The 12,916-nt window shown below is 59.4% G+C and overlaps 2 protein-coding genes across 4 annotated transcripts in view; one reads left to right on the forward strand and one right to left on the reverse strand.

The window, feature by feature from the left end:
• Positions 1-5,129: 5,129 nt before the first annotated feature.
• Positions 5,130-8,907, forward strand: BOLA3 (bolA family member 3). The gene is given in 5 exon segments (XM_074808330.1): positions 5,130-5,222; positions 5,675-5,798; positions 5,977-6,023; positions 6,025-6,066; positions 8,801-8,907. Coding segments are annotated over 5 exon segments (315 nt in total). The 5' UTR covers positions 5,130-5,186; the 3' UTR covers positions 8,867-8,907.
• A 177-nt stretch (positions 8,908-9,084) lies between these two features.
• Positions 9,085-12,916, reverse strand: part of MOB1A (MOB kinase activator 1A) — a 160,192-nt gene continuing 156,360 nt past the window's right edge. For all 3 annotated transcript variants that reach the window (XM_074808327.1, XM_074808329.1, XM_074808328.1), the window contains 4 exons: positions 12,509-12,602; positions 10,814-10,947; positions 10,529-10,692; positions 9,085-9,848 (listed from right to left, as the gene is read on the reverse strand). In XM_074808327.1, the coding sequence (XP_074664428.1) occupies positions 9,771-9,848; positions 10,529-10,692; positions 10,814-10,947; positions 12,509-12,602 (470 nt within the window). In that variant the 3' untranslated portion in view covers positions 9,085-9,770. The remainder of the gene's footprint in view (positions 9,849-10,528; positions 10,693-10,813; positions 10,948-12,508; positions 12,603-12,916) is intronic.

The following is a 12,916-nucleotide window of genomic DNA, read 5'->3' on the forward strand; positions in this document are numbered from 1 at the left end:
CACGGTGCTCGGCCACACATCATGGCCATGGTGAATTGCCACGGTGCTCGACCACGGTGCTGGGATGTGGTGTGTGGACATGGTGCTCAGGCACGGTGCTCAGCCAGGGTGTGTGGACGTGGTGCTCGGGCACGGTGCTCTGCTGTGGTGCTTGGACGTGGTGCATGGCCGTGGTGTTTGGGCATGGTGCTCGGCCACACATCGTGGATGTGGTGCTCGGACGTGGTGTGTGAACGTGGTGATTGGCCACAGTGCTCAACCGCGGTGCTTGGACATGGTGCGTGGACATGGTGCTCGGGCACGGTGCTTGGCCGCACATCATGGACATGGTGCTTGGATGTGGTGCATGGACACGGTGCTCAGCCAGGGTGCGTGGATGTGGTGCTCGGGCACGGTGCTCTGCTGTGGTGCTTGGACATGGTGCGTGGCCGTGGTGTTTGGGCACGGTGCTCGGCCACACATCATGGACTTGGTGCTCGGACGTGGTGTGTGAACATGGTGCTCGACTGTGGTGCTTGGACATGCTACATGGACACGGTGCTCGTGCACGGTGCTCAGCCACGCATCATGGCCATGTGTTTGGGCACGGTGCTCAGCCACACATCATGGACGTGGTGCTCAGACATGGTGTGTGAACATGGTGCTTACCGTGGTGCTTGGACATGGTGCGTGGACATGGTGCTTGGGCATGGTGCTTGGCCACACATCGTGGACATGGTGCTTGAATGTGGTGTGTGGACACGGTGCTTGACCAGGGTGTGCGAACCTGGTGCTCAGGCACGGTGCTCTGCTGTGGTGCTTGGATGTGGTGCGTGGACATGGTGCTCGGCCACACATCATGGACGTGGTGCTCGGATGTGGCGTGTGAACATGGTGATTGGCCACGGTGCTTGGACATGGTGCGTGGACATGGTGTTTGGGCACGGTGCTCAGCCACACATCGTGGACCTGGTGCTCAGACGTGGTGTGTGAACATGGTGCTTGGCCATGGTGCTCAACCGCGGTGCTTGGATGTGGTGCTCGGGCACGGTGCTCTGCTGTGGTGCTTGGAGATGGTGCATGGACATGGTGCTCGGGCACGGTGCTCAACCGTGGTGCTTGGACATGGTGCGTGGACACGGTGCTCAGCCACGATGCGTGAACATGGCACTCAGCCGCGGTGCTTGGACACGGTGTGTGGACTCGGTGCTCAGCCAGGGTGTGCAAACGTGCTCGGACACGGTGCATGGGCACGGTGCTGGGGCAGGGTGCTCAGCCTGGCGCCCAGGGGTGCTGTGCACACATGGTGCACAGGCACGGTGCAAGGGCACGGCGTGTGGATACGGCGCTCAGGTGCTGTGCATGGCCACGGTGCTCCAGCACCGTGCGTGACCGTGGTGCTCAGACATGGTGTTCGGGCACGGCCATGGTGCTTGAACAGGGTCCCCGGGCATGGAGAGGGTGCGAGGGCACGGTGCCAGGGCACGGTCCACAGACGTGGTGCCTGGACATGGTGCTTGGGCTTGCTCCATGGATACGGGGTGAGGGCATGGCGCTCGCCCACCACACGTGGACACGGAGCTTGGCCACAGTGTTTGGCCATGGTGCTCGTGCACGGTGCTTGCCCACCATGCACAGACACGGTGTTTGGGTGTGGTGCTAGGGCATGGTGCTCACCCACCGTGCACCCCCACGGTGCTTGGCCATGGCGCACAGGCACGGTGCTCGCCCACCATACGCGGACACGGTGCTTGGGTGCGGTGCACGGTCACGTGCGTGGACACAGTGCTTGGGCACAGCGCTCAGGCACGGTGGACCCCCACGGTGCTCGGGCACGGTGCTCGCCCACCATGCGTGGCCACAACGCTTGGCCACGGTGCTCGGGCACGGTGCTAACCCACGGAGCTTGAGCATGGCCACCCAGGCACGGTGCTTGCCCACCATGCGTGGCCACGGCGCTTGGGCACGGTGCTTGCCCACCATACGCGGACACAGTGTGTGGCCACCGTGCTTGAGTGCAGTGCTTGCCCACCACGTGTGGCCACAGTGCTTGGATGCAGCGCTTGGGCACAGTGCTCACCCACGGTGCTTGGACACGGCACCCAGGCACGGTGCTCGCCCACCATGCGTGGCCACCGTGCTTGGGTGCGGTGCTCGCCCACCATGAGCAGACACGGTGCGTGGCCACCGTGCGTGGGTGCAGCACTTGCCCACCACATGTGGCCACGGTGCTTGGACGCAGCGCTCGGATATGGTGCTCACCCATGGTGCTTGAGTGTGACCACCCAGGAATGGTGCTTGCCCACCATGAGCAGACACGGTGCGTGGCCACCGTGCTTGGGTGCAGCACTTGCCCACCACGCATGGCCATGGTGCTTGGACGCAGCGCTTGGGCACGGTGCTCACCCACGGTGCTTGAGTATGGCCACCCAGGAACAGTGCTCACCCACCATGCGTGGACACGGTGCGTGGCCACCGTGCTTGGGTGCAGCGCTTGCCCACCACGCGTGGCCACGGTGCTTGGACGCAGCGCTTGGGCACGGTGCTCACTCACAGTGCTTGAGTATGGCCACCCAGGAATGGTGCTCGCCCACCATACGTGGCCACCGTGCTTGGGTGCAGCGCTTGCCCACCACGCGTGGCCACGGCGCTCGGGCACGGTGCAGCCCACGGCGCTCGGGTGCGGTGCGCACACACGACGCGCAGCCTCCCCTCGCCCCCCCCGGTGTGCAGCCCCCCTGCATGAGCCCCCCGCGCACCCCCGCTGCAGGGCCACCCTCCCGGCACCGTCCCTCGCCGTGGCGCCCAGGCCCCGTGGCCCCCGGCGCTCAGCACCGTGCTCAGCACCGCGCTCCCCCCCAGCTCCCCCAGGCTCATTCCCCTCCCCAAATCACCGGTGTCTCCCCCGCGGCGAGGGCTCAGCCAGCCATCCCGCTTCTGCCCGTCTTCTTTCTTTTCCCCCTTTTTCCCCTTTTTTCCCCTTTTTTTCCATTTTTTTGGGGTTTTATTGGTGCTACTTTCTTCCCCTTCAGCTTCCTGTCAGCGCCGGGGCAGCAGCTCCCCCGCGCCCCCCAAAACTAAGGCAAATACCTCAAACCCCCCCCAATCCCCCATGGCGCCGCGGCAGCGAAGGCGAGCGAAACCGGGGCGAATCTTTCCGAAATCAGGGATCCTTTCGCAGCGGTGTTTCTTCCTTAATTTTTTTTTTTTTTTTTTTTTTCCCTCCTTTATCCCTTTCCGCCTGGGTTTTTCCTCATTTTTCCGCATCCTTCAGGGATTACAAACCGCCGTAATTTCAGCCTCATTTTTATTCCGGGAGCAATTTTTTTTTTTTTTTTTTTGGGCCAGTGGGTTTTTGTACCACGGCGCAAAAAAAAAAAAAAAAAAAGTAATAATTCAAAATTTAAAAAATAAAGCGCCGTTTCTTCTCGGATTCGGGAATTCGGTCAGAGGCGGGGGGTTTATTTTTGGCATTTTGTTGGGGTTTTTTTTGGGATAATTGAGGAGGGGAGGTGGGACGGCGGCAGGCGGAGAGGGGGGACACCGCGGGGGTGTCCTGGCGGCTCCGAAAAATTCACACTTGAAGATTTCTTGGTCGGCTCGGGACTGTGGTTACTTGAAATGAAGTTTTTTTCCGGGGCGGATCGAGGACCGGTAGATTTTTTCCCATGTCTCAAGGCAATAGGATTAATGTGTATTAAACTGTAGATACTTCTAGGACAGTAAATTTATGCTGATAATTTTATTTTGTATAATTTTCCCTTTTTCTTTTTTCCCCTCTTTGTGGGTTGTTTTTTTTTTTTCCCCTTAACACCCTTTTCTTTTTCCCTTTCCCCTCAGTGTTTTTGGTAAATTTATTTTTTAGGATGCCTAAAAATTGCAAGTTTGGATCCTTCCCCTTTCTTCCCCGGTTTTGGTTTTGTTTTTTGTTTTGTTGTTGTTTTTTTTTTTTTTTAATTTGTATTTTATTCTAAGTTACACGCGGCCGGCCGGGCCGCGAAATGTATTATTCCTGATATCTTTAAAATATTGTGGGTGTTTTAATAAATTTTATATTTATTTTTTGCACTCAACACACAGCCCCTGCTTTCTGTTTCCTGCTGGGGGGAGGCAGGATGGGGCCCTGGGTGTGGAACGGGGGGGACACAATGGGGGGGCAGGATGGGGCCCAGTCTATGGGATGGGGGGGCAGAATGGGGCCCTGGGTGTGGAATGGGGGGGGACACAATGGGGGGGCAGGATGGGGCCCTGGGTGTGGAATGGGGGGGACACAATGGGGGGGGCAGAATGGGGCCCTGGGTGTGGAATGGGGGGGGACACAATGGGGGGGCAGGATGGGGCCCTGGGTGTGGAATGGGGGGGGACACAATGGGGGGGCAGGATGGGGCCCAGTCTATGGGATGGGGGGGCAGAATGGGGCCCTGGGTGTGGAATGGGGGGGGACACAATAGGGTGGGCAGGATGGGGCCCTGTCTATGGGATGGGGGGGGCAGGATGGGGCCCTGGGTGTGGAATGGGGGGGACACAATAGGGGGGGCAGGATGGGGGCCCTGTCTATGGGACTGGGATGGGTGCAGGATCGGGTCCTTTTGGGGGGGGGGAGGGCGCAGGATGGGGGCCCTGGGTATAGGAATGGGGGGGGGCAGGATCGGGTCCTTTTGGGGGGGGGTGCAGGATGGGGCCCTGGGTATAGGAATGGGGGGGTGGGGGGCGGGATGGGTCCATGGTGTGGGGGGGGGTGCAGGATGGGGCCTAATTGAGGGGGGGGGCAGGATGGGGCCCTGGGTGTGGGAATGGGAGTGGGGAGGGAATGGGGGGGGGGGGCAGGATGGGGCCACGTCGGGGGCGGGGGGGGCTGTCAAGATGAGGCCTTCTTTATGGGAATCAGGGGGGATGGAGGAGGGGGCCCTGGGGGTGGTTGGGGGTGCAGGATGAGGCCCTTCTGGTGCCCTGCCTGGAGGGGGGGGGTGGCGGGTCCCGCCGGGGGGGGTATCAGGATGGGTCCCCCCACTGCGCCCCGAGTAGCCATCGGGCCGAGTCCCCGCCGGGGTCCTCCGCGCCACCAGGGGTCGCGCTGGCGAGGCAGCGCCGGTCCCGCCCCCTGCCCTGCGGAGCGCGCGCTGATTGGCTGGCCGGCGGGTGACGTTCCCTCCCCTCGCGGGGAGCGCGCGGCGCCGTGTCCGGTCATCGGGCGCGCGCCGCCCAGGATGGCGGCCTCGGCGGGGCTGCTGTGCCGCGGGCCGGTGCGTGTCCTCCGCGGCCCTCCGCGGCCCTCCGCCTCTCCCGCCCGCTGGCCGCGGGCCCCCTCCCAGCCCAGGGATGGGGCGGGGGCGCTCGCTCCGTGTCCAGGACCCCCTTTTCCCCCCCCCTTCCCCTCAGGTGTTTGGTTGGGGCGGGGGGGGGGTGTGTGTGTGTGTCCCGTCTCCCCGCGTCTCCCCTCCGCGCTCCCCCCACCCCGTAACCGGTAAGCGCGGCCTGCGCCTCCTCACGGTAAGTGCCCCCCCCACCCCCCGGTGCCAGCAGCCTTCCCCGTGCCGGTGAGAGCGGCCTAAACCCCCACCCCCCCCGCGGTGTCCTACCCTCGGTGCCGGCAGCTCCCCCCAGCGCGGGTGTGTGTGTGGGGAGGGGTGTGGGCCCCGCCCCCCCCGAAGCGTTTCTTAGGGGTGTTTTTGCCGCCCCCCCCCCCGCCCTCCAGCTCTTCCTGCGCCGCGGCCCCTGGCGAAGCTTCACCTCGCAGACGGACGGGGAGGCCCGAGTGAGCCGGGTCCTGCGGGAGAAGTTCCCCCGGGCTTCCGCCATTAAAGTCGTGGATATATCAGGTACGGGGGAAAGAAAAAAAGCTCTTTATTTTCTTCTCACCAACCCGTGCGCTTTTGTGAGGGGCCGAGTCTGTCCCCAGCCCCCCCCCCCACCATGCTGTGGGGGACCCCCCAAACAGATCAGGGACGTGGGGGCACAGAGGAACCTCCTCTTTGCTCAAGCGTTTGATTTTCTTAGGGGGCTGCGGCGCCATGTACGAAATCCACATCGAGTCGGAGGATTTCAAGAGAGAAGCGAACGGTGCAGCAGCACCAGATGGTTAATCAGGTGAGGGGGGCTGCGGCGCTTGGCAGGGGACGGGGGGTACGAGTGCGCGAGCGAGTGTGCGAGCGCCGGGAGCCGAGCGCGCTGTGTGTGGGCTGCACTTGGAGTTTGCACGCCGGTTGTGCGTACACACAGCAACACGAACAGTCGGTGGCCCGCAGTGCTGTGCCTGGATGTACAGTAACAGAACGCGCTGTAGCTGGGTGAGTGTGGGACAGTCGGGCTGCGTGTGTGTGTACAGCCTTTAGTTCAGCACAACAGGTGCTGCACACACACCCGCCTGGGGCTGTGCTACAGGTGAAGGTGCCGCACACACACCTGCCCAGGGCTGTGCTACAGGTGAAGGTGCCGCACACACACCCGCCCAGGGCTGTGCTACAGGCGAAGGTGCTGCACACACACACCCGCCCGGGGCTGTGCTACAGGTGGAGGTGCTGCACACACACACCCGCCCAGGGCTGTGCTACGGGTGGAGGTGCTGCACACACACACCCGCCCGGGGCTGTGCTACAGGTGAACGTGCTGCACACACACCTGCCTGGGGCTGTGCTACAGGTGAACGTGCTGCACACACACCTGCCCGGGGCTGTGCTACAGGTGAACGTGCTGCACACACACCCCGCCCAGGGCTGTGCTACAGCTGAAAGTGCCATACACACACCCGCTCAGGGCTGTGCTACAGGCAAAGTGCTCCCCACACCCAGCGAGAGGGTGAAGTGCTGTGCCTGCACCCAGGGTGACTGTCTTGAGTGCAGCCCTTTTTGTTTTTTTTTTTTTTACCCCTTAACAAACAGTGTAGCCCTTCCCTTTTTCCCCCAAGAATAAAGGGTGTGGCTCTTCCTAATCACTCGGGTGTGTGGGGGGTGGGCACTGTGTGTATGCACAGCACTTACAGCCAGGCCTGTGTACACGTACACACACAGTCGGGTTGTGCCCAGCGCCTGGCTGTGGAGCACTGCAGGCCCAGGGCCCTGCTCACACACCGCACAGGCACAACGTGAGGGTTAAGTGCTGCACCCACACCCAGTGCAGGTGTCTTGACAGTATAGCCCACCCTTCCTGCCCAGTAAGTGTAGCCTGCCCTTTGTGAGGGAAAAAAAGAGGTAGTGTAGCCCTGTGTGTGTAGCATACCAGCGGGGCACTTTGCCTGTAGCGCTTAACCAGGGGGGGTGTGTGCAGCACGTCCCTGCGGGACACGCTGACGGTGTGGGGGTGTGAGTACACCCCAAGCACAGTGCTGTGTCCACCTGTGAGTGTCAATAGCACAGCCCTTCCTTCCCCCATACGGAACAGTGTAGCCCTTCCTAATAAATAGGGTGGTTGTGTGTGGGTGTAGCACTTGCACCCAGGCGTTGCGATGGGGCGTGTATGTGCACACACACAACCCGGGTGCTGAGCTGGAGTGTTGTGCCCACACTGAAGTGCCAGAGAGTACCTGAGTGCAGGTGTCTTTGAAGCACAGCCCTTCCTTTTTAACATGGCCCTTCCTTTTTTTCACCCAATAACAAATTGTGTGGCCCTCTAGCTAACTCCCTACCTGTACAGCCCTCTAACCAACCAACCAACCGTACAGCCCCCTAACCGCACGGCCCCCTAACCGCATGGCCCCCTAACCAACCAACCAACCAAGCGCACGGCCCCCTAACCAACCAACCAACCAACCAACCAACCAAGCGCACGGCCCCCTAACCAACCAACCAACCAACCAACCAAGCGCACGGCCCCCTAACCAACCAACCAACCAACCAACCAACCAAGCGCACGGCCCCCTAACCAACCAACCAACCAACCAACCAACCAAGCGCACGGCCCCCTAACCAACCAACCAACCAACCAACCAAGCGCACGGCCCCCTAACCAACCAACCAACCAACCAACCAAGCGCACGGCCCCCTAACCAACCAACCAACCAACCAAGCGCACGGCCCCCTAACCAACCAACCAACCAACCAAGCGCACGGCCCCCTAACCAACCAACCAACCAACCAAGCGCACGGCCCCCTAACCAACCAACCAACCAACCAAGCGCACGGCCCCCTAACCAACCAACCAACCAACCAAGCGCACGGCCCCCTAACCAACCAACCAACCAACCAAGCGCACGGCCCCCTAACCAACCAACCAACCCACCCACCCACCCCACGGCCCCCTAACCAACCAACCAACCAACCCACCCACCCCACGGCCCCCTAACTAACCAGCCAACCACCCGCACGGCCCCCTAACCAGCCACCCGCACGGCCCCCTAACCAGCCAACCAACCACCTGCACGGCCCCCTAACCAGCCAACCAACCGACCGCACGGCCCCCTAACCAGCCAACCAACCGACCACACGGCCCCCTAACTGTACAGCCCCCTAACCAACTAACCATACAGCCCTCGTTTTCTAAGAGCTACGGCAGCTCCGTGTGTAGCACCCACCCTGGGCACAGCACGGCACTGACAGCTGGGCGCGGGGGTTACTCAGCGCACACCCAACCTGTGTCAGCGCTCAGCTGAGGCGGGGGAGCACGTGCACAGCCCCCACCAAAGCGCTACACCACGCTGGAGGCTCCCACAGCACCAAGGGTGGGCTGTGCCGTCAATAAACCGGCCCCAGCGCAGGCAACGCTCCGATCCGGGCAGCGCACGCGCACACACAGCGTGTGCTCCCGTGGGGCACACAGTGACCCCCCCTGCACCCCCCAGCCGCCGTTCCGCACTTGACCCTGAGCGCTGGCACTTGGTCTGTTGCAGGCGCTGAGCGAGGAGATCAAGAGCATGCACGGGCTGCGCATCTTCACCTCCACCCCCAAACCCTGACGCTCCTGCCGCTGACCTGACAATAAAGATGCTCTCCCCGAGAGGTGCCCGCAGGGCTCCGTGCTGACGCGCAAAAACTACCTCCTTACCTAAAAACATCCAAAGGCTGCGTTTAAGGCACCTGTGTGGGGCTGGGGGGAGGCAGGGGGAGGCGGGGAAGAAGATGAGACGCCCCCTCATTCTCTGAAAGAGATGAGACACCCCCTCATCCTCTGAAAGAAGAGCAGGAAGGAGAAATTTTATTATTATTGCCTTGCCACACAGTAGGGTCCCTCCCTCAGCCCCCCACTGCTGCTCTTCCAGCCCAGGGACAGGCTCCCCTCGGGCCAGGCACTTCTTTTCCTCCCCCCCACAACATTGTTGCTGCTGCTGAGGGGAGCTTAAGGCTCTAAGTGCACCTCTCATCTGGAAAAAAAAAAAAAAAAAAAAAAAAAGCACTTCCAAAAATAAGCTGAGCCACTCCGCTCTCGCCCAGGGGAAGCGGACGCTGGGCTTCGCCCCGGTTGGGCTGCTCACAGCCAAGCGCTGTGTCCGTGGGGGCCAGAGGAAAACGTTGCCTCTGGGAGTAGAAAACAGCCACGCAGCGCTCTGAGCTTCACCCCCACGCCTGCGGGGAACAAAACCCGCTCTGCGGCCGAGTCCCGTCTTCAGACTCGAGCACAGAGCCTAGAAAACCCAACGGACTACGCAGGGCAAGTCGGCGCAGCACAGCCACGGGCTTTTCAAACACCGCAGGCTGCGGCTGCAGCGGCGGCACGGGAGGGGCGACGCTTGGCCCCCGAGCCCGGTGCCGCTCAGAGCGTCGTCCGGCATCTCGGGGCTTGTGTCGCTGAAGGCGAAGCGTAGAAGTGGCTGGCGTACGAAGCGGAAAGGAACGGCCCAAAGGGTCCTCCCGGGGAAAGTTTTATCTGTCCTTGGAGCCCAGCTTCTCAATCAGTTCCTGCAGAGGAGCCAACTCCCGCCTGTCAATCAAGTTGAATTCCTGGCAGGGGAAAAAAAACAACAAACAACAAACAACACAAAAACTGAAGGCGCCTCTCAAAGTGCTGCTGGAAAACACATCCGGCCACTGTACGCGTGGTGGGAACTTGGCATGTCAGCACATGCCAGCTCCCGAGAGAAACACCAAACAGGCAGCACTGCCTCTCCTGTTTCTCTGCAGAGAAATTCTAGCGTTTCAGGGCAACAAAACTTTTTCTGCTGCGTTGCCGAGACGTACCAAGCTGCTCTGCACAGCAAGTCGCACGCGCAGTCAGAGCAGGCTGTTAAAACACCAGCATTTAAAAAAGGCGCCACTGCTGCTACTTCCAAGTCAATTCCTGAGCTACAAAACCCCCCAGGTTCTCCTCTGAGCCTGGTTTCTTTTACTGCAGGCTGACAGCTAAAACCTGAGAGGGAAATTCAACCATTTACAGCCAACTCAGCCATGCTTCCTGCAAAAAAAAAAAAACCACCAACCAACCCAACACCACAAACCCACAGTGCTGCAGCTGCATGGTTTGCATGGTACAGGGGGGTGGGAGCCAAGTGTATCTTCCAGCACACACCACAGCTGTAAATCTTCAAAGAGCGAGGAGGTGCTTCAAATCCAACGCCCTTTAAAAGCAAATGGGGAACGAGAAACCCCAGAGGCAGGCGACCGGCCGCTGTTTCGCAGCTCACCTGCACAAAGAAGATAAAGTGCTTGAAGGAGGTGTTGAGGTGGGCCTCCTCCTGCAGCCGCATGACGGAATCGAAGTGCTGGTGGTAGATGTGGGCGTACACGCGGAACAGCCGCTTCAGGATCGTCTTGGCCACCGACATGAAGTTCTTGGGAAAAGGGACGCCTGAAACGCAGCAACGTGCAGAGAGAAATCCTTCAGTTTGGTCCGAAGTACCAAAACAAGATGTTCCGGCAGCAGCTCGGCCCCATCCGCGAGGCCTGTTGCATGGCACAGCCGCACTTACCGATCTTTGAAGGGAAGAGCGTTTCGTCATCCAGCTGGTCCTGCACCCATGTCATCAAGTAATCGATGTACTTCGGAGCCGAGCACTTGATCGGCTTCTTTATGTTAGTGCCGTCCGCCCAGTGGTACTCGTACCTGCGGGGAGAGGGAAGGAAGAGAAATTCTTTGCTCCTAGAGGCAAAATTGCCTTTTCAGGCCCCACAGCTTCCTCCTTATCTCAGTGAGGAGTGATGCTGCAACGCTCGGACTCCTCAGAAGCAATGAGGGCAGCACTTTGCCTTTCCACGTTTCTCGAGCGCAACACAACAGTCTCAGAGTTCACACCTCCATCCCGACCGCTGCAGCCATCGCCCTCAGGGTTTGACCCTCAAAAGTGAACTTTGATTTTGTGGCAACCTCCTCCCAACATCAACATTTCCTTAAAACAAGACAAAAACTGGCCAAAGAGGACATGTCAGGGCCATCATCCGCCACCTGAATTAATTCACCTGTGGCTTTCAGACACCCCCCAAGAATTCGGCACTCCCTCTCCTCTCACACAAGATGGCTGACTTCTCCAGGAGATTGTCCCCGGGGCCACACGTTAGCCAAAGACTTTTGGAAGCCGCTGGCTCAAATCGACACGTGTGCTTATCAGTCCCACAGCTCCTCCAGACTGGGGCAGACATTGACACTAACACCAGGTGACAACACAACCCACTTTCTCCGAGATCTTTTGCAAAATCCTTCAAAAGCAGGGGAAAAACCCCCATGTTTAATTGTCGCCTCTTGACCGACAACAAGTGAAAACAAACGATGTCATTTAAACAGGAAGTCACTACAGGAAATGTCCCCAAATATAGAAACAGGAACTTGCAATCTAGATACTTCTGGGTAGAAAAGAGGGGCAGGATGTTACACAGCACCCTACAAACTGCCCACTGGCCAGACTCCCTGCTGCTGCCCCAAAAAACAGCCTCGAGCAACCTTACAAGTGCTGTAGCTCCACCTCAGCAAAATACAGAACCAACACGTAACATTCCTCTCCCCACAGGTATTCACAGCTCCTAAAAACAATGAGGCACCCCAAATACACCTTCACTATTTCCTTTCCACCCTCCACACTGCCCTGAGCTCCTCCAAAGCAGCTGCCCTACGTCAGCCAGCTAAACGTTCCTCCTGAACGCCATCGCCCGTGCTTCTCGCCCGCAGGATGAGCACCAGTGCGAATCGAGGGACAACAGCCCCTAAAACCCCCTCAGGACAACACACACTTCGTGCTCTTTCGAAACCACGCTATGGCCTCTCTGAGCAGCAGCACTGTGAGATGGCACATCGAGAGGTTACTGTAAGACCAGACACTTCCAGTCAAGTTAGATCTCTCGTTTTCCTTAAACCATTTCAAAACCACATCTTTTCAGCTTCCAAACAACACAGGGACCTGATCAACAGAGGGAAGAGACATCCCCACGCACGCTTCCCCTGGGCGGATATTCGACAAACCGATGGCTCCTGACACCATGCAGCTCCCCCCCGACAGACAGCGTGGCTTCACACATGGGTAAACACCGCCAGGGAGCACGTCGCTGCGCCTCAACCCGGTCTGGACACGTCCTGTCCTCTCTTTAGCTGCCTTCTACGCACGCTCGAGCAACCTGCGCACCCACCTACTTCCCCACATTTAAACTGCTGCCAGAGACAGCGGTAAACTTCTTACCTTGGTCCCGCAGACATGACCGGACAGCTCGCCTCCGTGCAGAACTCCGTAATGGTCCCGTAGAGCATGTTGATTTGGTTGAAGAAATCCACCGCTGGAAAGGAAACGCAGCAAGTTTACTCAAAGCGCAAACACGAAGCGGACCGGAGTGCCGGTTCAGCTGATGCAGCCTCTGAGGATCAATTTACCACAAAGCTCTCAGCACAAACAAACACCCCGCTTCCGTACGATGTCACATGGCCAACAACTTCAAGACATTTTGACCATCTAGGAATCCGAATCTCTGTCAATTTTTCACCGTCTGGCTACCACCCCTAACTGATTTGTACTGCATGAAGCTCCACTTAGCTTTCCATACCCTGGAAATGACTGCTTTATGTTCCAGGCAACTTTAAAAAGTGACAGTAC

This window comes from Strix aluco, chromosome 28, assembly GCF_031877795.1.
Source record: "Strix aluco isolate bStrAlu1 chromosome 28, bStrAlu1.hap1, whole genome shotgun sequence".
Taxonomy (NCBI): Eukaryota; Metazoa; Chordata; class Aves; order Strigiformes; family Strigidae; genus Strix; species Strix aluco.